This window comes from Mirounga leonina, unplaced genomic scaffold (assembly GCF_011800145.1).
Source record: "Mirounga leonina isolate KUSES-001 unplaced genomic scaffold, KU_Mleo_1.0 Mir_260, whole genome shotgun sequence".
Taxonomy (NCBI): Eukaryota; Metazoa; Chordata; class Mammalia; order Carnivora; family Phocidae; genus Mirounga; species Mirounga leonina.
The window spans coordinates 2,638,685-2,666,424 of NW_023270642.1; the positions used below are offsets into that span (position 1 = coordinate 2,638,685).

Sequence of the window (27,740 nt, forward strand, 5' to 3'; positions counted from 1 at the left end):
GGCTCCCCCGCTTGAACCGGAACCTCTTGCGGAGGCCGCCGCCGCCGCCGCAGGGGACCCGGGCGCCGTCCGGGAAGCGCGGGGAGGGGGGAGGCGGCCTGCGCGGCGCCGCCCGCCATGGCCGCGGCGGGGTGAGCTAGGCTCGGCGGCCGCAGTCGCGCGGACCCGAGCGCTCCTCCGCCGCGGACAGGCCCGCCGAACGGAGGCGGGCGAGCGCGGAGGCCGAGGGGGAACAGGGGGAGCCGGGGCCGCCGCCCGCTCGTCGCCGCCGCCCATGGCGAGGCCCCGCCGCCGCCGCCGCTGCTGACCCGGGGCCGGCCGCGGCTTCCGCCCCCTCCCGCGGCGGCGGGCGGGCGGGCGAGCCTCCCCTCCACGCCCGCGCCCCGCGCCCGCCCGCGCCCCGCTCCGGGGGACGGGGAGGAAGGCGAGAGCAGCAGGAGTCTGGGGGCCACCGAAGATGGGGAACACTACCTCGTGCTGCGTGTCGTCCAGCCCCAAGCTCCGGAGGAATGCCCATTCCCGGCTGGAGTCCTACCGGCCCGACACGGACCTGAGCCGCGAGGACACGGGCTGCAACCTGCAGCACATCAGCGACCGGGAGAACATCGACGGTGAGCGCGGGCGAGTCCGGGTCGCGGGGCGGCGGCCTCGCCGAGCCCGCTCCTGACGTCCCCACACCCCTCCTGCATCCGCGGTGCTCTGTCTGCACCCCCAGCGTCTGTATGGCCGAGGCTGCTTTGGCTTTCTCAGCCTGCTTCTGTAATCAGGGCAGGACCGGGTCTTCGTCCCGGTAACCCCGGGAGCTCCGGGGTCCCGGAGACCCCGAGAGGCCCCCTGGCTTGTGCCCCCGAGCGAGCGGCGGGGAAACTTTGCCGGTGGACGGCTCGGGAGTACCGCGGGGGCGGAGGGGTGCAGGTCGAGAGGTGACAAGAGCTGGCCCTTGTCCAGACTTGAGCGGCCAGTGCTGGGGCGGGGGCGGCCCGAGAGCCTGCGCTCCAGCCACTGTGTGAGCGTAGCCACAAGCCAAGTTATTCACGGGAAGGGTGAGCTCGTTTGTCCTTTAGAAGGCGAAGGGAATGGATGATCCTTGGCGTAAATGAGGAGTGAATCCCATTTTGGAATCAGTCTCTACCTGGAGTTGGGGGAACAGGGTTGGCGGGTATCAGCTTTCCCGGAAACTTACAAATTGATCCCAATTGGCAGTTTCCTATTTCCGTTAACAATTTTAAAAAGGATTTTTTTTGGGTGTGTGTGTGTGTGCAGGATTGGAATCAAATAGCTTCACCTGAATACTTAAAAAAAACACAACGAAACAACAAACTCTATTATCAAAATGGTTTGGAGACATCTTTGGGTTGTCACCCAGTTTTTGCTTGGGGCAGAATTACAGTCCTGTGGATTTCTGATTGAGCTGAGTGATGTTTGGACTAGTGTTTGTAAAGTTAAAGGACTGATCACTGCACCTCGTAATGTGTATTTATTAATTTTGTCTCGCAGTATATTCGTTAGTACTAATTTATCCTTAAGCTATGTGGCTTAATATGGGTAGGTAGTTTATACATCATGCTTGAAACAGTTTGCATAATTTCAACTTAAAAAATGTGAAATTGGAAATATATTCTTATGACAACGTGATTTTTCTTTTTTTAACCCCCAAGTCTTCTCACAGTTGATGTAGTTGAACTAAGATGAAAAAATTTCTTGTGTGAATGAATTGACACAACTCTGTCATAAGTCATTCTTGACAGCTTTAGGATGGAGAATTCCCTCTAGGGTGGAAAGCCAAATTTAAACTGCTAAAGGAAAGAGTTTTCTCATTGTTTGGCCTCTTGTAATTTCTTTTAAATAGTACTGTCGTCTCTGCAGGACAGCAACTTTATTAAATGAGTACCACATATTAAAGGGACTAATATAACATCTGGTTTTAGTAAACACTTAGTAAATTAGGGTTCCACATGAATTTCGGATTTTTTTTTTTTTTTTTAAGATTTTATTTATTTGCGAGAGAGAGTGAGAGACAGAGAGCATGAGAGGGAAGAGGGTCAGAGGGAGAAGCAGACTCCCCGCTGAGCAGGAAGCCCGATGTGGGACTCGATCCTGGGACTCCAGGATCATGACCTGAGCCGAAGGCAGTCGCTTAACCAACTGAGCCACCCAGGCGCCCTCACATGAATTTCTAGTGTAGAAATTATCTTAATCTCTTTAGATGTCTTTGAACTACAGTTATACTTTAAATTCATGCATTTAAAGGCATCTAGAAGGATATTAAGGTCTGGTCTGTCTTGATCACTGGTATGATCCAAGCAGCTGAAGGAAATGTCTAGCATATAGTAAAGATTTATTTACTTTTTATTTTTTTAAGATTTTTAAATTTATTCATTTGAGACACAGAGATACAGAGAGAGAGCATGAGCAGGGGGAGAGGCAGAGGGAGAGGGAGAAGCAGGCTCCCTGCTGAGCCAGGAGCCGGATTCAGGGCTCGATCCCAGAACCCTGGGATCATGACCTGAGCCAAAGGCAGATGCTTAACCATCGGAGCCACCCAGGCACCCCTATAGTAAAGATTTAATAAGTATTATATATATATATATATATTTTAAAGATTTTATTTATTTATTTGAGAGAGAGAGAATGAGAGAGAGCACATGAGAGGGGGGAGGGTCAGAGGGAGAAGCAGACTCCCTGCCGAGCAGGGAGCCCGATGTGGGACTTGATCCAGGGACTCCAGGATCATGACCTGAGCCGAAGGCAGTCGCTTAACCAACTGAGCCACCCAGGCGCCCAATAAGTATTATATTTTAAAGGAATGAATGAGTTTATTATAGAAAGCCATTACCCAGTCTTATACAATGCTGATAGGCAAAAACATTTGGAAGTAATTTCTCCATGTTGTGCACTTATATTGGGGAGAGACTTTATGTTTTATATAATGAATTAGAAAAATACAGACAAAAGGAAGATTCATGTTTCTTAGGGCCAAGCTGCATACTATTATTGACTATAGCAAGGAATCTGGGGCGGGGGGGGGGGGGGGAGTAATTATTACCAGGTATTTGGCACTAAGTCTTAGAAGGATTTTGCTGGAGGAAAATAGAATAGTATTGTGTGTTATTTCATTTGAAAGAAATCTCAGTTTTGGTCATCAAGTCAGCTTTGAGAAAACATTTGGAAGACCACCAACTCTTGTTTTGGAAGTTCAGGATAGCTTAAGAGACTCTAGGGCAGGTTAAAAAGGTTTCTAATCTAGGTTCCTAGTGTCTTCTTATCCCAGAACTCAGTTCATACAATGATGCTAGTTTAAACCCAGAAATGCTCATTCACTATTTAAACAATATTCTCTCTGTCTCCCAAAATTCAATAAATAATACTGCTAGGATTTACCTATCTGTGGTTCTTAATATTGGTTTCAATTACACCAGAAATCTAGGACTGGGCCTTGGCATTAATATGTTTAAAGTTCTCCAGGTAATTCGAAGATGCAGGTAGGGTTGAGAATCCCTGCCTGGTTAAGTCTGTTGTTCAGGGGCATTTCTGTAGAAATTCGTTCAGTATCAGAAGCTGGGAGAAGGGAACAGACTTGTTTAAGTTAAATAGCATATAGAAATAGGTATAGATTTTAACTTCTGAATTATATTGGTAGATGATTAGTAAACCTTTGTTATTATTTTTTTAAAGATTTTATTTATTTATTTGAGAGAGAGAATGAAAGAGAGCACAAGAGCTGGGGGGGGGGGTGGTCAGAGGGAGAAGCAGACTCCCTGCTGAGCAGGGAGCCCAATGCGGGACTCGATTCTGGGACTCCAGGATCATGACCTGAGCCGAAGGCAGTCGCTTAACCAACTGAGCCACCCAGGCGCCTGATTAGTAAACATTTAAAAACTATAGCTGAAGCATCCTTGAGTATATCACAAAAGCCGAAGTGGTCAAGTACCATCTTTATCCTTAGAGACAGCTCAGACAACTAGAATTGAAAGGTTCAGAGAAGTTCATGGGGCTTCTGTGATAGGTCAATTTCTTAAAATCACAGAGATAGGAGGTTTGAATCCATGTTTTCCCTGCCCAGCACATACAGTGGGTAATATTTGCCCTGTAGTGTTTCAGTGACTGAGTTAGGGCAGTTAGGCGTCCATGACACTACCAGCAACTTGCCCTTTGTACTCAGTGTACCTTAGTGTTAGGTTATTCACGTTTTTGGAAATGTATATTAGACTCAGCTCCCTAGGTATTATTTCTCGTACAATTATTCTGAGGTTGAGAATTAACAAAAAGACTTAACGACAATGATAGTAATACTTGCAACCCTTACGTGTTGTTTACTCTGTGCTAAATGCCGCTCTGACTGCTGGATACCCGTTCGCTCACTTGGTATTCACAGTAGCCCTTGGACGATATTATCCTTACTGTAACACAAAAGAATGAGGCAGAGAGAGGAAAAATGACTTGCCTAAAGTCATACAGCCAGTAATTGACACATGGAAACTTTCCCTTGTCGCTTGACTAGCCATCACACATTTACTAGTCCTGGGGTTGCTTTCTGGAAGAGGGTGTCTGTCTTTACAGTCATAGCCACAGTTTCTCTGAGAAGCATCATCATGTATTTTTAATAGACTGGCCTTCCCTGATTAGGTTATTGCTTGGGAGGAGAGAAAGAGGGGTGGACTTAAAGAAAAGTTAAGATTTGATGAGACCAAGTAAATCAGGATAGAATGCCTGTAACATCTGTACTGAAGTGCCACTTTAGGGTTTTGCCTCAGAATAGTTGCTAGCAATTTCATTCTTTGTAGCTCAGCTGTCTTTGACAACCCAATTTTTCCATCATCCTATATCCAGTCTGCTAGGAAAGAGTGGCTGTCAACCTTCAAAATATATCCAGAATCCAACCACTTCTCAAAACCTCTCCTGCTGCTTGTCTCAGCTAAGCCACCTAACTGATATCCCTGCTTCCACCTTTGTCTATTACAGTCTGTTCTCAAACAAACATAGCGGGCGCCTGGGTGGCTCAGATGGTTAAGTGTCTGCCTTTGGCTCAGGTCATGATCTCAGGGTCCTGGGATCGAGTCCCGCATCGGGCTCCCTGCTCCTTGGGAGCCTGCTTCTCCCTCTGCCTTTCTCTCTCCCTCTGTCTCTCATGAATTAAAAAAAAAAAAAAAATCTTTAAAAAAAAAAAACAAAACAAACATAGCAGCCATGGTGAGATCCTTTTAAAAACTTTAACATGTGACTCCTTATTTCATATTAAGTAAAAGCTTTACAATGGATTTCAGGGCCCTGTGTGATCTGCCTGCCTTCCCTACTCACCTTGCTAGCTCACTCTAGCCATACTGGCCTCCTTCAGTGCTCTTCCTTGAATACACCTGACATGCTCTCACCCCAGGACCTTTGCTCTGTCCCTCTGCCTGGAATGTTTTTCTCTGTGTTTCCTCTTGGGTAACTCTTTCAACTACCTTCAGTCTTGGTTCATGCCTCATCTTTTCAGTGACGCCTTCTTGACGGCCCTCTTTAACATCTCTCCTACTACCCCATCAGCAGTCCTAGTATACATTCTCTGAATTACTGTTTCTTCCATTTCACCTATATGTTATAAGTATATACATATATAGTAATTGCGATTTTTACCTACTAGTATGTAAATTTCAATAGAACGTTTTCGTTTTGTTTGCTGATGTAACCTAAGTGCCTTTTACCCTGAATTACAGCCAGTAGTTGACACATGGAAACTTTCCATTGTTGCTTGACTAGCCATCACACATTTACTAGTCTTGGGGTTGCACTCTATCTTTGTCTGAATGAATGAGTGAAGCCAGCAATTTAAGGACGTTGGAGTCAGAGTACATCATGTGTATTTATTGCATGAGAAGAACAGAAAGGAAGTAGAGAAAGACCAAGACTTGTAATAATGAAAGTAGAGTGGATATGAAACTTGGTTTTGTTTGTGTTTTAACTTGAGAGGTAGCAGGTAGGGTGAAATCCTGAAAATGAAACTTAAGAAAGGTTTTAAGGCATAACAAAAGAAAGAAAAAAACCTAAACCAAAATAAATCATGGCTAATTATAGTCTGTTTAACAATGTGATATATTGGGGCGCCTGGGTGGCTCAGTTGGTTAAGCGGCTGCCTTCGGCTCAGGTCATGATCCCAGAGTCCTGGGATCGAGCCCCGCATCGGGCTCCCTGCTCAGCGGGAAGTCTGCTTCTCCCTCTCCCACTCCCCCTGCTTGTGTTCCTGCTCTTGCTATCTCTCTCTTTGTCAAATAAATAAATAAAATCTTAAAAACAAAAACAAAAACAACAACAAAAAAAATCAATGTGATGTATTTAGTCTTTTTCCTTATCTCTTAAGATGAATGGCTTTAGCTGTGGCCTTATATCCTTAAAGATCAAAATGAGGCCAAAATGCTTAATAATCCAAAAAGTACTACATGAATATATGCAATTATGAACTTAGCCATTCCTGGTGATTTTCTTTATTAAGTGTGAAGTGTTCTAGGATATACAGCAAATGGTGTTTTAACTTTCCATAGTCAGAGAAACTAGAAGCCTAAGGGGCTCATCCTAGGTCTGGGAAGGAAAACTGGAAAAAATGCACTCACTGTTACAAGGGTGGGGAGACAAAGGAGCAATTTATAATCTAAGCTGTTACCTGTCACAGTATTAGCTTAAATTACTGCTCTTGATTTCTTTGGATATCTGCAACCTCATCTCTTTGGATTTCTTCTTCTTGTGTCTCAGACCCAATTACCATTTCCAGCCTGATGGACAAAACCCATACCTGTGGACTTTCATTCCAGACTAAGATTTATTAGCTGCACTGCCTGTAAGATTTTGAAGACACCCTGACCAAGCATGGACTGAGGCATATTAGGCAGTATGGAGAGGTGCACTTTAAAGGTTTGTGGAGAGGGCCATTCTCCAAAGCACCAATGAAGATTCCACGACCTTTACTTAGTTTCCTCTCTAGTTTAGAATCGTGGAGTCATTTGCTCCCCGTCTTCATTTTACAGATAAGGAAACTGAATCTTGGAGAGGTGCAGTCTTTTGCCCAGGTCATGCAGATCATGGACAAGGGTAGTTACTGTGTGTTAACTTTGGGCCAAGTGCTGTGCTAATTACTTGACTTGTATTATCTTTTTAAATCTTTATATCATTCTTCCTATTTTACAGGAGAAGAAATTGAGACTGAAAGGTTAAGAAATTTGCTCAAGGTTTCATAGCTGGTTAGTGTCAGAGTTGGGATTCAATCTGCTATCACTTGCTGAGGTCCACGTCTCAACTACCCTGTGACAGCTAATTAGGGACTGACCTGGGTCTAGAAACTGACCCCCTGCCCTCACACCTGGCCCATGCCCACTTTGTTTTAAGACATTCATTCATTGTCTGTATGCTTTGAGCTAGCAATACTTTGTGATTAGGATTTTTACTTTTCTGCCTACTTTTTGAGAGGAGTGAAGATTAATTTTATAGAATGGTAGATTTTCTCACTCTTTTCTACAAAGCTGATTGTCTTTATCATCTTAAGAGATTACTTACTTTCACATTTCTGGCTGGATGAAACTAATACAAAGATTAAATTCATTCCTATCTAGGAAAGGGTAGAACCAAAAGAAAGAAAAATGACAAGATGCAAGACGTGTGAGTAGCTTTGAAATTCTGTTTTAGTCACACAGGGTCAGAGATTTAGCTCCAAGCATGTCATATTGGGCTTACTTGAAGGAAGCAGCACTTGATATTTTCACAAGAGTGCTACTGACTGTATCATGCCTGTCATACTTCAAAGTACGAATCCTTTTCATGAGTCAACAAAAAGGCAGCCGGGGTGAGTCCATAGCAGTGATATCATGCATTCAGTATCATTTTCAGCTTGTACCTGCAAGGAGGGAGAGAGTTCACTTTCCCTGCCGCATTTTACATCAGCTTGAAACATTGAATAGTTTGTTGCTGGGAATCTTGATCAGGACACTGTTTCTTCTCTGTGCTCTGAGACTCAACATTATTCTATCCTACCTTTCCTGAAGAATGAGGCAGGGCTCAAGAAGGATAAATCCAGGACAGGCTTTTCCTGGGGGTTTACAGGATGTGCCTCTAGCTCTGTGAAGTGTGGTGGAGGGCAAAGAGCAGGAGCCTAATAATCAGGAGACCCATATTCTAGACATGGCTCTGCCTTTACTGTAGGACCTCCATCTTGCTGAGCCTCACTTTTCTTTCTGCTTAAAGAGAATGTGCTTTTAAAAATCCTGCCTACTTCCCTGGTGTGATTCCATCCTGCGCGGCTGTTGTGTGGAACAGTATTCGTTTATCTCCGTCCGCCTTCTCTTCCACCTAAGTGCGTGCCACCACCCCATGGAAGATTTGATGGACATGGACATGAGCCCCCTGAGGCCCCAGAACTATCTTTTCGGTTGTGAACTAAAGGCTGACAAGGATTATCACTTTAAGGTGGATAATGATGAAAATGAGCACCAGTTATCTTTAAGAACGGTCAGTTTAGGAGCTGGTGCAAAGGATGAATTGCGCATTGTTGAAGCCGAGGCACTGAATTATGAAGGCAGTCCAGTTAAAGTCACACTGGCAACTTTGAAAATGTCTGTACAGCCAACAGTTTCTCTTGGGGGCTTTGAAATAACACCACCTGTGGTCTTAACGGTTGAAATGTGGTTCAGGGCCTGTGTATATTAGTGGACAGCACTTAGTAGCTGTGGAGGAAGATGCAGAGTCAGAAGATGAAGAGGAAGAGGACGTGAAACTCCTTAGTATATCTGGAAAGCATTTTGCCCCTGGAAGTGGTAGCAAGGTTCCACAGAAAAAAGTAAAACTTGCTGCTGATGAAGATGATGATGAAGAAGATGATGATGATTTTGATGATGAGGAAGCTGAAGAAAAGGCTCCAGTAAAGAAATCTATGTGAGATACTCTAGCCAAAAATGCACAAAAATCAAACCAGCATGGAAAAGACTCAAAACCATCAACACCAAGAACAAAAGGTCAGGAATCTTTTAAAAAAGAGGAAAAGACGCCCAAAACACCGAAAGGACCTAGTTCTGTAGAAGACATTAAAGCAAAAATGCAAGCAAGTATAGAAAAAGGTGGTTCTCTTCCCAAAGTGGAAGCCAAGTTCATCAGTTATGTGAAGAATTGCTTCCGGATGACTGACCAAGAGGCTATTCAAGATCTCTGGCAGTGGAGGAGGTCTTTTTAAGAAAATAGTTTAAATAGTTTGTTAAAATTTTCCGTCTTATTTCATTTCTGTAACAGTTGATATCTGGCTGTCCTTTTTATTTATTTATTTATATATATATATTTAAAGATTTTATTTATTTACTCGTTAGAGACAGAGAGGCAGAGGGAGAAGCAGGCTTCCCGCGGAGCAGGGAGCCCGATGCGGGACTCGATCCCAGGACCCTGAGATCATGACCCGAGCCGAAGGCAGACGCTTAACCATCTGAGCCACCCAGGCGCCCCTGGCTGTCCTTTTTATAATGCAGAGTGAGAACTTTCCCTACCGTGTCTGATAAATGTTGTTCAGGTTCCATTGCCAGGAATGTGTTGTCCAAAATGCCTGTTTAGTTTTTAAAGATAGAACTCCACCCTTTGCTTGGTTTTAAGAATGTATGGAATGTTGTGATAGGACAGAGTAGTAGTGGTGGTCAGACAAATGGAAATGGTGGGGAGACAAAAATATACATGTGAAATAAACTTAGTATTTTAATAAAGTAAAAAAAAAAACCTGCTTAGCCTTATGCCCTGAGGTACCTAAAATGAGAATCAAAATGGGGCTAAAATGCTTCCAGAGAGTACTTGATGAATGTATGTTATTATGAACATGGTACTCATGTTGATTTTCTTGCATTAAATATTAAGTGTGTTGCAAGATCTACAACAAACTGCGTTTGAACTTTCCATAACCAGAGAAGCTAGAAGCCTGAGGGGCTCATCCTAACAAAGACATCACTGCAGTCCATGTTCTTAAGTTGGTGCCAGAAGGATAACTGGAATTTTAGAACTGGGTAGGATGAGATTATACAGAGCTGTATGACCTTTGAATGGGAAGCTTGCTGGCAGTAGAACTTGGTATAGCTATACTACTCTTTCTAACATTTATTGGTCTTCTGGGTTGCATCTCTCCAGAGTCACACTGTGATGCATGTGGTGAGCAGTGGTACCCCTGGAAATAATAGAGCCCACCCAGGCGGTCCGCTGTGTCATAGGAAAGACGTTCCTAGGAATGTTAATATGGACTCTTGGATGGAGGCTGAAGCCGGGTTTTTGTTGTTGTTTTTTTAATCAGAGAAGGCTTTAAAGCATATATATGCATAAATTTATTATATTAAAATACTCCTTTAAGTAAAGGGGAATTGATGGGCTGAAAAATGAGCTCAAGCAGCCCAAAACAAGTTATTAGGGGCTGTTTGTGGCCATTTCTTTCCAGAAAGTCTAGCTAGAGCCACAATTGCAGAGACTGAAGAAGATACCTAACTCACTTTTCCTTTCCTTTCCTCTGCCATTTACTTTGTACCTGTTTCCTATGGCTGTCTTCCTTTACTTCTTCTAGGGGCTCTTTTTGCTGTCTGCCTCTTGGAGGGAAGGGGTGTTTCAAAGCTCCAACTGAGTGTCGTCATCTGACAACACACAAATTGACATACCTCAAGTCAGCAAGATTTTACCTGGAAAGTTGGTGAATCTGAGACAAGAGAGCATCTCAGGGGTTGGTTAGCTACAAACTGCTTGCTACACTCTGGACATCTCTGTTGCTTTTAAATACATGATTGGAAAACTTTGAAATCTTTTTTTCTTCACCTTTGTCAGAATATTGACATTTTATACATTAATTTTGACTTTGTAAAGAAACTTTTATTTTATTTTATTTTTTTTTTAAAGATTTTATTTATTTGAGGGAGAGAGCACAAGAGGGGGGAGCAGGAGAGGGAGAAGCAGACTCCCCGCTGAGCAGGTAGCCCGATGCGGGACTCGATCCCGGGACTCCAGGACCATGACCTGAGCCGAAGGCAGTCGCTCAACCAACTGAGCCACCCAGGCGCCCAGAAACTTTTATTTTTAATTTGTTTTTTAGTATGGCTGAAAAATTGAACTGAAAGGCTGTTCTGAAAAAGGAGTTCTAAAATGTTTGAGTGCTGGTAACATTTTTGGGCTAAGTGTCTTGTTTCCCATGGTTATAGGACTTCAATAAAAAATTGTTGTAACCTGGTTTTGTTACTCTCTAGCCACATTACCTAGTACATGTAATTTTAATTCCTGGGTCATTATTTCCTGATCTTCACTCCCTACTTGGGATGTATAGTGGGGCTTCATTGGGTATGATAGTTGTGAGTGCCATGCTCAGCGGAGATGCACTAGCATCTGTAGAACTGTCAGCTGGCTTTTGGCACTGAGAAAAGTACAGCTGGAGTACACTAAAGATAATTGTTAGCAACTGCAGTTGCATCCTTGACAGTTTCTTTGTGAGCCTTGTAGAAATCTTAGTTGGACGGTGAAATGTAAGTCACTTCTATTTTGGACACCTCTGATTATAGACCTTCTGGCTTTAAGGAGGAAGAATAGGAAGTACCCTCTGTGGAGGTTCATATGTAATATAGCTGAGTGTTGCAAAACCATGAATGTAGTGTTTAAAGCATTTTATAAGCAAATTCTTTCCCGTTGATGGTTGCTTCTGTTCTTGGTAGGCAAAAAGGGAGAAAAGTTATTAAATGTATTTTGATTATATTTGGTAAACTCCTTGTCTTATTGCACATTTACCATTAATCAGAGGAATTAGGGAATGGATGGATGGGTTAAGACATCTGTTCTTTGCCTTTCAAGAAAAGATTTCACTCTAAATTTAGTATTCTGTCCATTAATGAATCTGTGTTCTTTTAGTATATTAATTCATTATAGCTGTTCCATTAAGTGTAATCATAATTATCCTTTAAACTATCTCTGGTTTTTAGGTATGGATCCAGACTTTGTATAGTTGCTTAAAAGTCCAGGTTTTAGGGCTTTTTTTTTTTTTTAGGGTTTTTTTTCGGGGTTTTTAGGGCTTCTTTGTACCCTAAAACCTAGTCCAGGTTGAGAAATGAAGTCATGATGCTGTGTTTAGTTCAGTTTCAAAAATTTCAGATTCACAGATTCATCAAGTATTACTTCATTTACAGTGAGGATTACTTTTGAAAGTTTATATGGGTAATTTTATTTTCCCACAGCCTCCAGCTGTGTGTAAGCAATGGGCTGTTATTTTAATGTGTATTTTTACTTGAAAAGCATGGGTAAACAGGGTTTATATAGCATTAGAGATTGCCTTCTGTCTCCTGAAAGCTAAAGTTGGTGTTACTGAAGAGATACAAATTGTTTATTCACTTTAATTTTAGCAAATCTTTTCTATAAAATAAATCTAATGTCTGATTTTTCCATTTCTTATATTTTGTAGGAAGTGCGGAGGAAGCCTGGCAAAGCCGGTATTCAAAAGTGTGACTTTAAGTATTAAGCACTCAGGGATAAGTTTAAGGGGTAGGGAACATACTCTTGCTTTGCAAACCATTTGCTTCTGTGGAAGATGTTTTTTCCTGACAGGCCATGTATCTTAAGCACTGTGCAAGCCATGTGAGCACACTTGGCTGTTTGTAGAGCTTTCTTCTGCAGTAGGAGGGTTACTTGGTAACTCAAGTTAAGAAGCTGTTGGCAGCCTCTGGGTGTTGGAAGTGAAGTATATGAAGAGGGGAGGTGAGGAGGAGCTGTGGCAGCATTGTTAAGGTAGGACAAGTCAGGGAGGACCCAAATATAAGACAGCACAGCATGCATTGCAACAGCCCAGCAAGGCCCTGAGTGGTAAGAAATAGGCCTCAGGCCTCAGAAGTGGATTGGTTGCTTTTATATTGGGAGATGTTTGGGTGCCTCTGCATCCTTGAGAATGATTTGGGATGGGTAGCAAGCATGGCAATGACTTTCAGAGTTGATGGAGATGTTCTGCTGGGAGAGGCCCTGTGGCATTCTGACATGAAACCGGGAGACTGGCTATCTAGACAATATTTTCTTCTCTCATTTAACTAGTAAATATCCTGACAGGAACATTTGTTGGGTTTTTTGAAAATGAATTTATTCTTGTGCCGGGGTATTTGTAAGACAACACTGTGACAGGACTAGAAGGGAAGAATGAAGGGGATTGTGGGAAGGAGTGTTTGGCCGAAATGAAAAAAGAGCAAAGGGCTCATGTTGGTAGGTGAGTGTGGACATTAGCCTGCTAGGTGGCAGCCAGTTAACCGCCACTTAGGCATGGCTTAATGCAACCTTGTCCTTGCCCCCCAGTCTCCTATGTCCTCAGACTAGATCTATGTATTCACTTTGGGCATGGAAGGTTGATAGTTCAAGGCATCAAATGAGTGCTTTTCCCTTTCCTCTCAGTATCTGGTTTTGATTAACGTGGTTTGAAATGTGATGTCAAACCACAATATTGGTATCCAGTCGAGAAGGACAGTCTGTAAATTGCCCATATACTTTTTAGTTTTTTATTCCTCAGAGTAACATTCATAAATGGGTGTTTGTCTTGTTTAGCCACAGTGAAAGTATATTCACTTGAGCCTAGCTTCTTAGCATACAATTCAGGAACCCTTTCAGTAAAGTAGAAGTTCTTAAGCTGTGCCAGGGTTTCTCAACCTTGGCATTACTGATATTTTGGGCAGGATAATTTTTGTTGGTGGTGGGGGCTGCCCTGTCCACGTAGGATGTTTAGCAGTATCCCTACCTCTACTCAATAGATGCTGGTAGTGTCTTCCCACCCCCAGTTAGGACACCAAAAATGTCTCCATACGTTGCCAAATATAATCTCCCCAAGGGGGCAACTCTCCTACTTCTCTCCAGAACCGTTGAGCTATAGGCTCTAGGATTCAAGGTGTAAAAGAAACAGTAGAGTAACTTCCTAATGGTTTGACTTTGACACATTCAAGGCCCGGGGGTAGAACTTCATAGACTCTAGGCTGCACAGCTCTAGGGGGTGCCATTAACTTCAGACTTGATGTGAGTGATGCCCTGCCCCTCCTCTACCAGTTTTGCAAAGGGATGCATTGTTCGTTTGAGCTCATTAGAACTAGCGTCACATTCTAAGATGGTGCTCCTAATGGTATTATTGACAAAGATACTGCTTGCAATTCTGACAATGGGTGGTAGGATAGCTTTCTGTGTGTACCAGGAAGGTGTGTAATCTTTACTTAAATTCAAAAATCACTTAATTTTCTTCCCTTATTGCTTCTCCTTTTTTGTTTTGTTTCTTTCTTTCCTTTTTCCTTTTCTTTTTCTTTCTTTCCTTTTTGGTGTAATATACTGAAAGGTGTGGTAAGTTTTTGCTGGTTTTCAGCACCCTTGTTACAGAACACAGAGGAAAACTGGGTTGCTGGAGCCATTACTCGGAGACTGAAAAGGCTCCTGGTAGAAAGATGGGAAGACCAATTCATCAGTGCTGTGACTAGTTCTGGGGCTGTCAGTATCTGCACAACCATTTAATAGCATTATTTGGAGTCATAGAAGGAGCCGCTCTTTGTTCATGTGGCTCATCTGGAAGGGATATGGAAGATAAACTCATCAGATCAAGTCAAGTCATGCAGAAACAGCTAGACCTTGGTTATTTCCTCCCTCTTCTTTTTGTATTCTCTGAAGTGACATTAAGAATTGTTTTGTCTGTTTGTTTTTTAAAGATTTTATTTATTTGAGAGAGAGAGAGAGCGAGCGAGCACAGAGGGAGAGTGAGAGGGAGAAGCGGACTCCCTGCTGAGCAGAGAGCCTGATGTGGGGCTCCATCCCAGAAGCCTGAGATCATGACCTGAGCCCCAAGGCAGACGCTTAACCAGTTGAGCCACCGCCCTCATTAAGTGTTGTTTTAAGGGTGAATCTAAAGTTTAACCAACCCCAGTATATGCCTATTTCCATTAAATAAGTTCTCTCAGAGAAGGTCTAGCCTTACCCAAGTTAAATGTATTGAGTTCTTTGAGTTGGTTTTCAAATGCAAATGATACACAAAGCCTGTTTGTACAAAATGAAAATATGACAAAACATATTTTGTACTACTTACATAAGGGTTCTTAGCAGTTTGTGGGGACCAGGGACATAATTCTGAAGCAGAAAATTATAATTATAGAATATTTAAGATATTTTCATTCTAAGCATACAAAAGCATTGGAACAAGATGAACAAAAGTGCTTCTTATTAGGTGCCCTTACAGGACCTCTTTTGGTGAACAGGTAACTAGCTCATTATTAGGGTATTGTATACAAAGGGGTATTTATGGTGAATGAAAATCATAGTCTCTTAATAAAGGCCAATGCTACTCTTGAGTGTCTTTAGCCTAACAGTCTATGGAGCCATTTTTCGTTGAACAACTTGGTGGCTCAGTTTAGCCAGCCCGTGATGGGAGTGATCCCTGAGATCTAAGTTAGCTGTGTTGTTTGTTTCTGACTGTGTTTCTGACTAATTTTCAGGTATTATTATAAGATGCTTGATATATGATGTTTTGGCCTTCATTTCACTTTTTTTTATTCCACTGAGGTTTATCTAGAATACTGTCTCTTGTTATTTTTTATTTGAAAATAACTGTTGATGCTGAGGGTGGCATCAGTGTGTGAAGTGGCTGAAAACTGATCACAAAATTATTATTATTTTCCCGAGTTCAAAAATGGTGACGGGTTTTCAGTTTGGAATTCTCCCTATAGATGGATGAAGAGACTGTATTAAGCAGAATGTTAATACTGTAAGGAACTAGGCAAGCAGAGAAATTAGGGAGTTCCTTTCTTTTTAAACTAACATTTTAGCAAGTGGTAAATCCCCTGTGTGGTAGTGATTGTAGAATGTGTTCTCTTCAACCACAGAGAAGAAGTTGGAGAGAAAGTGGAATTCAGTAGGCAAGTGTTGGCTGAGAGATGCTTATTCTCCAACAGTTTAGGGGGGAATTTGGTGCATGCAACGACGAGGCTCAGAGTCACGACTACTATGGCCAGTCCACACATGCTGGCCTGAGAAGGGGGCATTTTTCTTTTTTTTAAAGATTGTATTTATTTATTTCAGAGAGACAGAGCATGAGCGGAGAGAGAGAGATGCAGACTCCCCATTGAGCAGGGAGCCTGATGTGGGGCTTGATCCCAGGATCCTGAGATCATGACCTGAGCCAAAGGCAGACGCTTTTTTTTTTTTTAGTGTATTTTTTTTTTTTTTTTAAAGATTTTATTTATTTGTCAGAGAGAGTGCACAAGCCGGGGGAGTGGCAGGAGAGGGAGAAACAGTTTCCCCGCTGAGCAAGGAGGCAGATGTGGGACTCAGTCCCAGGACCCTGGGATCATGACCTGAGCCGAAGGCAGACACTCAACAGACTGAGCCACCCAGGCACCCCAGGAGTGGGCATTTTTAAGAAGTGTGATAATTTTATTCCCCCCCCCCCCCCCCCCCCCCCGGGGAGTTTAAGGTTCAATTTTTCAGTAGGTCAACAAACATTAGTTCTTCCAGGTACTAAGTTCCATGTTCCCAACTGGGTGCTGGTAATGCAAGGTCAATGTAACTTGGACCTTGTCCTTAAGGACCTAATGGTCTGTTAAGGAAGACAGATATGCAAATGGATGATTGCTATATACAGAGTTAGAAGGGAGGTCAGAGTGATTACCTCTGCCCTGGTTGATGAGGGGATGTGGTCAGGAAAGGCTTTGCCAAGACAATCTTTTGGCAAGAGCAAGAGGGTGGGAGTGGGGAAGAGCTAGGAAGTGTGCTACAGGCAGAAGGAAGCTCTGTTTCTGAAAGATCCAGGGTGGATTGGCACATAGGTTCATTCTGAAGTCAGTAAGTAATATGGAACTTCTTGGTGGCTTAATCTCCAAACCTCTTATATAATGAATTATGCTCATTAGGAGGACATTTGTTCTGAAAGATTTCATAATGGATGGATGTGCATTGGTGACCAGTTTTGTGTATTTTGCATATATTCTGGATTTTGTAAAATGATTACTCAGAGTTGTAACGTGGGAGACAGAATAGATGTCTTCAGACCTGTGGAAGCAATGTTGCATATGAGAAAATAGCCTTGATAGAATCCTAGAACATTCATATGATCAAGTACTGTAGAGATCCTCACTTTCCAGATATGGCAACTGTGCTAAGAGGGATTTAGTGATCTTAGCATCACACAACTAGTTTATAGTGGTTTGTGGCCTGAGAGCCAAGTCTCCTGTTGGGGGTTGGGGGAAGGTCAGAGCCTTTTCACTCAGCACAACGATTCTCACAAGGTTAAATATTCCCAAGAAGAAATTAATCTTGACCCATCTTATTTTATTTTTATTTTTATTTTTTTTTAAAGATTTTATTTATTTATTTGAGACAGAGAGAATGAGAGACAGAGAGCATGAGAGGGAGGAGGGTCAGAGGGAGAAGCAGACTCCCCGCTGAGCAGAGAGCCCGATCCCGGGACTCCAGGATCATGACCTGAGCCGAAGGCAGTCGTTTAACCAACTGAGCCACCCAGGCGCCCCCCATCTTATTTTTTTATGTGATGTTAATCTGAGTGAGAATTATGTCTTAGGGGATTGTATTAGTTATTGAGCTGTAACAAATTATCCCCAAATGTAGTAGCTTAGAGCAACAGTATTATCTCTCAGTTTCTGTGGGTCAGCACTTCAGGCAGAGCTAGGCTGGGAGCCCTTGGCTTAGGGTGTCTTAGGAGATTGCAGTCCAGCTGTCTGCAATCTCCAAGGTGCAACTTGGAGACATTCTGCTTCCAGACTCACGCAAATGGCTGTTCATGGCATCAGGTGCTCGTTGGTTGTTGGCTATAGTCATCAGTTCCTTGCTATATTGGCCTTTCCTTAAGCTGACAGCATGGTAGCTGCCTCCCCCATCCCAGAGGCAGTGATCTGAAAGAGAGCGTGAGAGACCTGCAAGATGGAAGCCACTGCCTTTTTATAATCTAAGTTTGGAAGTAACATTCCATCATTGCTGTTACATCAAGTCCCTAAAATCCAACCTGCATTCAAGGGGATGGTATTATACAAGAGTGTGACTACCTAGAAGTACTTTAGGGGCTATATTGGAGGCTGCTTACCACAAGCATTAATTAAGATTCTTTTGGTTGTAACAGAAGTCCTCTAAAACTGATTTGGGTGGGGAGTGGGGGAGGGAAGAATTACCGGAAGTACATGAGGATATTTTATGGAAGCCAGTATAACTGAGTCTTACAAGGACTTGGAATAGGGAGTTGGATAGCTTGTAGGAACTGAGGCGATTATTTCTTTAAGTATTTTACTTTTAAATTCCCTTGTCAGTTTTAGTTGATCTGATCTTTCTCTATGTCTCATATTTATTTTTCTCTAAATCTTTATTATAAAATAGCTTTTTTTTCTTTCTCTATGGTAGCAAATGGCTACCCTAATGTCTTCAATTCTAGGTCCACAAAAGACTGACTAGACTCTGCTCCAATTCCCCAGGAGAAAGGATTGAGTTCACTTAGATAAGTTAATAGGAAAGGTGTCCAGTCATCTATGGCATGGTGAAGGTCAAGGCTGAGGGTATGGACAGGAAGCCTTACCACTGTTTGTTGTTGGGAATGGATACAAGGGGTAATGTTGGGAGGGGGATAGTGAATGGTTGAGGAAGGCCCAGAGAAGGGCAGTTAGAAATAATTTTCTTATATATTTGTTTTTAAAATCCATGTTTTAGTTTTCCTAAGGCATTTCCAATACACTCCCAAAAGAGTAGACCTAAAATGAATTAATTTGGGTAAAACTCAGGTTGGGGATAAATTAGCACCCATTTTGCAAAGATAGACCTTAGCAGAAAAGCATGATTATTTATATTAAGAAATTAACAGAAATGTCTTTGAGACTTTTGGTAACTTAAAAGCTAGAAAATCGATAAGTTTTGGATAAAATTACAAATAAAATTTAAATAAAATTACAATTTATTTCTCTCTCTGAACTTGCCCCTCATAAATTCCAGGTTTATCCACTTTTTAGAAAACATTCTTATGCTGCGAACATCTGTCAGTTTTCTCATCGTAGCTTTTTTTTTTTTTTTTTTTTTAGCAGTTGATGTAACTTAAAATGAAATTAGCATTTCTGTTCTTTCTAAAACTGCCCATTTAGGGTCTTCACATACACTATGCTTTTGGCTCTAATTGATTTAAATAAATTATAAAGCGGCAAAGAAGGTTTTTATTGACATTTTTGCATATTTACTTCCATAGCATTTTAAAATAATGCACACTTTGACATAGCTATAAAAACTTTTGTATTATGAAGATAGAAACTGAAAGCCTTTCCTGTAGTATTTTTCTTTTTGCTTTGTAGATTACTCAGATGATCAGTTTTGAGTCTTGTCTTTAGAGTGTGATTTGAGCAGTCCAATAGTAGCAGCAATTAAAGCAGATTAAGTATGTGGTAACTTTATACATGGTAAGACGTTTTGTTGTTTAAAAGTTGAGCCTGGCAGAGTAGTCTCTGGGAATTGCTGTGTGGTAGATAGGTCTCTTAACAGCCCTCAGAAGTCTGAGGGGAGTAACAGCCCTCAGAAGTCTGAGGGGAGAAGCTGGTGGTGTATACGGATGGGGGGAAGCAAAGGCAAGTGGTGTTGGGGCAGGACGGATGTGGAGACCAGAAGAGTGATTCTAATTATGGCAGGGTCCACTTGGTTTCAGTAAGGTTTGCTCGGTGGTGCTGCTTTGGAAAAATCTACTCCCATTATTTAACCTAATGTATTACTCACATAATACTCCATCATTGTAGATTTAGATTTGGTAATAGTGCTGCTATTTCCTGTTAGAATCTGGTAGAGAAAAAAGTCTCTGTATTGTAGTTGCAGAGATCTCTGGGAAGATGGAGCAGCAAATTTCTCTGGCTTCTTAATATTAATTGCTTCTTATGATTTACTCTTTTCAGGCTGTTCTTGTAATCCTGTTTCTCTCCCCTTAACAAATGTGGAGTTGATCATGTCACTGCCCTGTTCAAAACCTACTTGACTCCTGTTGTGGTTAAACACATACTTTCCCCGTGGCTCACAGTCATTAGTGTTCATCCCTGCCTGCCACACAGACCTCCCTTCTCAAACAGTGACATCAAGGGCTTCCTTGTCCAAGCTTGTCCTTGTCTGGGGTCTGTCCGTGCACTTGTTATTGCTTCTGCTTTGCAAGATCTTCCCAAAGATGATTACCTGGTTGACTCCTGGGCATCCTGTGTTACCTCCTCAGATGTTCTGTTCCTAGAAGCACAATCCAGAGAAAGGAACCCTCTCCCCACTGTGGCAGCTCCATCATTTTCTCGCTTCACTTTGTTTGCCTGTTTGTTGTATGTCTCCCCTTCCCCACCAGAATATAAACTCCATGAGGATAGCGACTATGTCTGTCTTGCCCATCATAATATTCCCATTACCTGGAGCAGTCCTTGGCACGTAGTAGGTGCTCAGTAAATACGTGAATGAATAGAGATACTGCATTTATTCAATATCTAATAAACATTTCTTTGTGTTTTATAATCTTGGCATTTTTAAAGGGCACAGGCCAGTTATTTTGTAAAATAATACTCAATTTGGGTTTGTCTGATGTTTTCTCTTGATTAGATTCAGGTTGTATATACATTTTTGGCAGGAATATTGCAAAAGTGATGTATCATATTAAGAGGCACATGCTATCTATTCATCTCAGCATTGGTGATGTTAATGTTGCTTGGTTAAGGGGTGGTACCATTCAGGTTTCTTCAGTGTAACGTAGCTTTAATTAATAATAGTAAGTAATTTGTGGGGAGATTGAAGCTATGTAAGTATTCTATTTCTTATCAAACTTTCACTCATTAGTTGTAATGTCCATTAATTTTTTAGCTCCTCTATTTTTTGGTAGGCATTGTAAGGAAGAGTTCTTTCTTCTCCCCATTTGTATAATTAGTACGGAGTCATGGATTCTTATTTTATTTGGTGAGTTGTAATCTCTTCTTATTTTTTGTTGCTTAAATTGTCCCAGGTTTGGTTGGTGGGAGCCTCTTCAAACTGGTTCCTTTCCAAACTGTATTCTTTAGATATGTCCTTATCATTCCTGAGCACTTCCTTAGTTTCTGGCAGGATATTTGCTTTGTAGAAATAATTTTTCTCTTGGTTTGGAAAAAAAGGTTTCTTCCCCCTTAAAAAAATATGGATGTAATGTTTTCCTTTACAGAACATCACAGTAACATCAAGTAGCAAATCATGATGCCTGAAAATGTGGCCTTAAATAAGTCTCTCTCTCTTTTCTTAAACTGTCATGATTTTGCTTGTTTCTATGAAGTCAAAGAGCAGCACCTTATCTGCTTGTGGCTCAGGGACAAAATAACAGTGTGTGAGATGGTCAGCAATACTTACAGTACTGCCAGTGCATAAAGCTATCTACCTGGAGCTGATAAAATCATATAGGTAAGTAGAAGAGAACATGTCTCTGCTTTTAAGGATGGGTTTCGTGGAGGAAGACAAGACTGTACTGCACATAAGAACAAGTGAAAAGGTGAATTTTGGCAACTGTCCGCTTTATCCTGCTCACATGTACAGATTACCATTTGGTTTGTAGCAGTAGTCTCAAGAACTTGGTGTCGTTTGTGACTACTTCTTGTTGAGCTCACGCACCCAAGACAAGGCAAGGCGAAGGCCTGACCGATTTGATCAGTAAAGATACAACAAATCACTTCTGGATTTAGGTGGTTGATTACCTACACACAGAGAAAAGAAGAATAAGCCAAAGGTGTCAGCTTCCTGTAATCTTTTCCCAACACAGCAGACAGGGTGACACTGAAGTAAGAGAGCCCAGTGACTGCCTGTGTCATGGGATACACTGCTGCCACGAAGCCAAGTCTAGATTGCAGTTAAGTGGGTTTATATTTTGGGTCTCTATTTGGTTGCAGTGTGGACGAGTGTGTAGAGAGCCCTATACTTCACCAGAACCCAGGACACACTGAGAACCTGTCTCATCACAGCCACCAGAGACAGGGAGGTTAATGGGAGATGGCCTCTGCTGTGGTCTGAATGTTGGCCTCCCACCCCATTCAAGTGTTGCAATCCTAATGCACAGTGTGATAGTATTGGAAGGTAGGGCCTTCGGGAGGAGCTTAAGTTAGGAGGATGGTGCTCTCAGGAATGGGATTAGTACCTTATAAAAGAGACTTCAAAGAGATCCCTAGCCCCTGCTACCATGTGAGGACACAGTGAGAAGTCTGCAACCCAGAAGAGGACCCTCGCCCAATCATGCTGGCACCCTGATCTTGGACTCCTAGCCTCCAGAACTGTGAGACATAAATTTCTGTTGTTTATAAGCTACACAGCTTGTGATATTTTGTTATAGCAGCCCAAATGGCCTAAGACAGTCTCTTAGCGGCTCGTCAGACCATCCTCCCTTCTTGTGATACAGGAAGATTATGAGATATTCCTCCAAGTCGTATCAACTGTGGTTCAGACCTTGCCTACATGGCCTATTTGGATAAATGCAGGGTGTCTGGGGCACCATGGCAGACCCATTCTTCTGCACCTCTTTCACTTTGTGGTGTAATTGATACCTCCATACAAAATAGTTATATTGCCTCTGATTGTCATTCACCAAGCTCTTGTCTTCCATTGTCCTGTCCCACCTGTGTACAGGTCAGTTCTGTAATAAGCTATTGTGTGAATGTGAATGAGGTTGTTCTCAGGGCCTTTTTTAAAAAAAAATTAATTAATTAATTTATTTGACAGAGAGACACAGCGAGAGAGGGAACACAAGCAGGGGGAGTGGGAGAGGGAGAAGCAGGCTTCCCGTGGAGCAGGGAGCCCGATGTGGGGCTCGATCCCAGGACCCTGGGATCATGACCTGAGCCGAAGGCAAACGCTTAATAACTGAGCCACCCAGGCGCCCCCCTCAGGGCCTTTTTTCTGTCTACCCTACTCTTTATATCCAGTCTGAATTCATAGATGCCGATTGTTTGAGAATCCTAGGTTAGGTTATCCTTGATATATCTGGAGCCACTGGACTTCAGCAAACATTGTCTCACTGTAAACAACTGTGTGTGTGTTTTTAATTGTGGCAAAATTATAGGTAACATAAAACTTACCATTTTTAAGTGTACAGTTCAGAACCATTTAGATACATTCACATTGTTGTACAGCCATCAGCACCATCCTTCCCCAGAACTTTTTCATTTTCCTAAACTGAAACTCTGTACTTATTAAATGATAACTCCCCATCTCCCCCTTCTCAGCCCCTGGCAACTACTTTTCTGCTTTCTGTCTCTCTGACTGACTACTCCAGGTACCTCATATATGTACCCCCATATACAGTATTTGTCTTTTGTGACTGGCTTATTTCACTTAGCATAATGTCTTCAAGGTTCATCCATGGTGTAGCATCTGTCAGAATTTCATTAAGGCCAAATATTCCATTATTATGTATATATCACATTTTGTTTATCCACACATCTGTTGATGGACGTTTGGGCAGCTTCTGTCTTTTGACTATTGTGAATAATGCTTCTGCAGACATGGGTGTATAAACATCTGCTTGAGTCTTTGCTTTTAATTCTTTTGGGTATATATATCCAGAAATGGAGCTGCTGGAAGGATCTGTGTTTCGAAACACAGATCCTTCCTTAAGTGACAACAATTGTGTTGTCACTTAATCTTTAATGTGATATGAATCAGATTGATCCAGAAGCTGGATTGCCATATCATATTTACCTTTATGAGACCAAAAGGGATGATTTTGTTTTAAAAGACAATATTTGTTATTTCCTTGATTATAGAAGCAATATATTCACTGTAGAAAATTTAGAGAAGTCTATAGAAAAATATTATCTATAATCCCACCATGCAGAGCAATGCTTGTTTTAAGTATTTTACACTATTATTTTATATTAATATGAACAAAAATACCCTAATGATGTGTTTAGAAACCTGTATCTTTTAAAAAAGAGAGAAATACAGGTCTGTGGATCAGAAGGCAAGTTTATGTGGTGGGAGATTACCAAAATGCAGGTATTTATTCATCCATTTATTCAGTGGTTTGTATTCTCTCGAATACACGTATTTTGCATACATAGATGTAGATGTATATTTCTTTCAAATTGGGGTCATGCTGTTACTATGACTTCCTAATTTTCTTTTTCTCTTATTATAAAATTCTAATAATTCTAAATAATCTTCTAACATGATATTACTATAGGTTGTACTTTGTTTTTTCTTTTTAAAGATTTTATTTATTTGAGAGAGAGGGGGGAAGGGAGGGAGAGAAAGAGTATGAGTAGGGGAGGGGCATAGGGAGAGGGAGAAGCAGACTGACTCCCCGTTGAACAGGGAGCCCGACAGTGGTCTCGATCGCAGGACCCTGAGCTGAAGGCAGACACTTAATCGACTGAGCCACCCAGGTACCCCAGGTATATCAGTTCTGTATTTAATCACGGCAGTACTAATGATGGTAGCATTGAATTCTTAGGTTTAGATTTTGTCCTTTAGGTTTTTCTTTCTTTTTAAAAACTCTCATTAATAATAATATATTTTATTCTAATGTCTTTGGAGGCATTTCCTTAGGAGACATTTCTAAAAGTCTTTTGCCTTTTTGAGTCAAAGGAATAAAACTTGACAGGTAGGCAGGAATTAAAAAAACTGCATGTTATTTTTCAGGTATATGTGGGTAATTTGTAATACAGGTTTGAGAATTGTCAGTTTGCTCACTGAAATCTTCATTAATTCATTAACAAGTAATATTGAACATCTGAGGACCACAATATTATATTAAGTACATAAGTATTACAAAGATACATGAGACATGGCCTCTGATTTCTAGGTCACTAAATTCAAATAGGTCATGAAATTCTAATCGTGAAAGATGAGAAGTATACACATTATCATTTAAGGCACTGTGTCATAAGAACCATGTTAGTTTTTACAAAAGTAGATGCTAAAGTCAAACCAAAAAAAATGTGCTATAAGATGTCAGAGGTGGAAAAGACAACTTTTGCCTCGTGTAATTTGAGATGGCTTCATGGAATAATGGGTTGGGCTGGGTCTTTTGGGTGGGTGGTTCTTGTGAATAGAAGAACATAAGACATTTCAGGTAGAAGGGGAATGACAATAGGAAAGGCCTAGAGGTGGGGAACTACAGGATTTATTTGGGTCATGGTGAATGGAGTCAGTTTATTCTCAGCAGGGAGGTAGAACAGTCTGGACCAGTCTTGGGTCTACAATAGAGTTCATGTGATGTAGGATCCTGAATTCCAAGTTAGGGAGTGTCAGGTTTTTTGGGGAGTAGGCTCACTTGCGCATAGTGGTCCTAGGAAGTTTAATACGTGGTGATAAGGGAACTTGGCAGGAACAGATCGGAACCATTGAGATCACTTGCGTTGGTTCACTGACAAAGTCTTGAGTGTGGGATAGTTGGAATGAAGGGGAAGTTATACCTAGAAGCTGTCCTGCTGCTGCCATACTCCCCTCCCCCCACTCTGACACTGCAAATGTGCTGAGTCAGAGGAAAGGCTTTTACAAAAGTCTTTGTATTCCCCACCCACCTGACACTGAGAAGTTATGAAATCATTGTTCAAAGAAGTGAGTGAGGCAGCAATGTAGTTTTGTGCCTAAAGGCGTAAGAGTGAGGGAGGATTCAGAGTTGACCCCGAAGCTTTGGAGATTGGATGAATGCTGTGTTAGTAAAGGGAGGTTGGAGAAGTAAGGAGGAAATACTGGCTTTGAGAAGGGAAAGGGTAAAATTTTTGAGTTTAAGCAGTTTTATACAGTCTTTTTCAATGGTAAGTGATAGGTTTTCCAAAATTCACTTTATAGATTCCTGTTAAGAATATAATTTTCAAATTTAAGTAATGTGGAAAGATCTGAATGTTCCCATCCCCAGATTGGTGTCAAAGAGATGATGGAAGGATCCAGATTTACTGGACGAGATGTGTGTTACAGCACTCTTAGTGGTTTGGGATCCCTTGATCTCATATCTCATATGATTTTTTGTCTTTTAACCCTTCCGCCCATAATTCCCCATCCTTCTGAACAAGAGAACAGACATGCAGGGGTGAAATTGAAGTATTCAGATTTAACAGTTTTTTTTTTAATTCCTATCTTTAGGTTATTCGATCTAGCATTGTTGTACATCAACACTAATAACAGCAAGTTGACTAAATTTTGCATCCTATTTGTCCTCTGTGTAATTAGATATACCAAAAAGCTGCTTTTTGACCACCAGATGTATGTTTTTAAATTGGTTAAAAATGTTAGGCATTTAACTAATTTAAAAATATGTTGTGGTGGGAGAGTCAGACCATTAGGATAATCTTTGAATTCATGTTCACAATAGTGTAAAATATTACAGATGACATTTCTAAAAAGTTTTGAATTCTTATGTGAAAGTCAGCTTTAGTGTGAACATTACCTCTGTGAATTTTGATTTTGTACTTCATTTTTTCTAGTTACTATTTTCGCTTTTTTTCCAAAAATATGGGTTCTTTATACATTAGCCTGTTAACTCTGTCTTGTAATTATTACAGTTTAAAAAAACTTTGTGGGGGCGCTTGGGTGGCTCAGTCTGTTAAGCCTCTGCCTTCAGCTCAGGTCATGATCTTGGGGTCCTGGGATGGAGCCCCACGTCTGGTTCCCTGTTCAGCAAGGGGTCTGCTTCTCTCTCTCCCTCTGCCCCTCCGCTCTGTTCCTGTGCGTGTGTGCTCTCTCTCACATAAATAAATACAATCTTTAAAAAATAATAAATAAAAAAACATTTTCTTTTACACATTGAGGTCTTTACCAAAGCCAAGGCTGCATAAATCTGGGGAATGGTTCTAAGTGACAATTGGGCCCTTGTTGAAATGTGGAAACATTTTTTTTTTTTTTTTAATTTTAGAGAGAGAAAAAGAGAGCACGTATGGGGACGGTGAGGGGAAGAGGGAGAGGGAGAGAGAGAATCTCAAGCAGGCTCCACATCTAGCTCTGAGCCCTACACAGAGCTCAGTCTCACGACCCTGAGCCGAAATCAGGAGTTAGATGCTTAGCTGACTGAGCAACCCAGGAACTCCAAAATGTGGACATTTTTTATTATGAGTTCTCCTAGTGCTGGTATAAGTTCCAGATACACCATGTATATGCTTGTGAGACTAGCCAGTTAGGATATGTTTAATAGTCAACTTAAATATATTTTGCATCATGTTGAAATTTGGACATTAATGCTTTGGAAGGTAGAAAATTCCAAATACAGGTGAAAGATGTTTATCACTGGGCTTCATACTGAAGAGTCAGTTCTGTCTTAAACTTACCTGGTAATGTTTATTGAGCTGGTGAGGTTTATGGAGTATAAATAAGATAGGTTATCTTTCCTGGAGGACATTGATTATTTTCTCTGGAGGGCATTTGAAATTGAAAGCAAGAGTAATATAAATTTGATACTCAGCTAGAAAAGAAAAAAAAATATTTACACACATATGTTTAACTGTCCTCATGGTATAAAGACTTAGGTAGAATAAGTGGTTGATTATTTTACTGCAGTGTTAACATCTTAAGGTAAGAAGAAACCTTAGATTTATTTCTTCTGTGCTTAACAAATAAGGAGACATTTCAGTGCTTCCTACTACCAATTGAATAAATTATAAACTTCACAAATTAAAAGCCACAGAAGAATAAATAACCAGAGCTAAAATGGTTTCTGATTTGTATGCTGTTACTGTCAGGATTACCTGCCACTGGGTTTACCTATTCCAAATTGAGATGTTTTTGATTAACTTCCTTGGGTTCTGAGTTGTCAGTTCTCTTTTGCCCCCATTAATCTTTGT

General features: G+C 41.4%; 1 protein-coding gene and 1 pseudogene across 1 annotated transcript in view; both read left to right on the plus strand.

Moving 5' to 3' along the window:
* Positions 1-355: 355 nt before the first annotated feature.
* Positions 356-27,740, plus strand: part of CCNY (cyclin Y) — a 226,184-nt gene continuing 198,799 nt past the window's right edge. Inside the window, exon 1 of the mRNA XM_035029604.1 lies at positions 356-611. Coding sequence (XP_034885495.1) covers positions 458-611 — 154 coding nt within the window. The 5' untranslated portion in view covers positions 356-457. The remainder of the gene's footprint in view (positions 612-27,740) is intronic.
* Positions 6,299-9,198, plus strand: LOC118026630 (annotated as a pseudogene).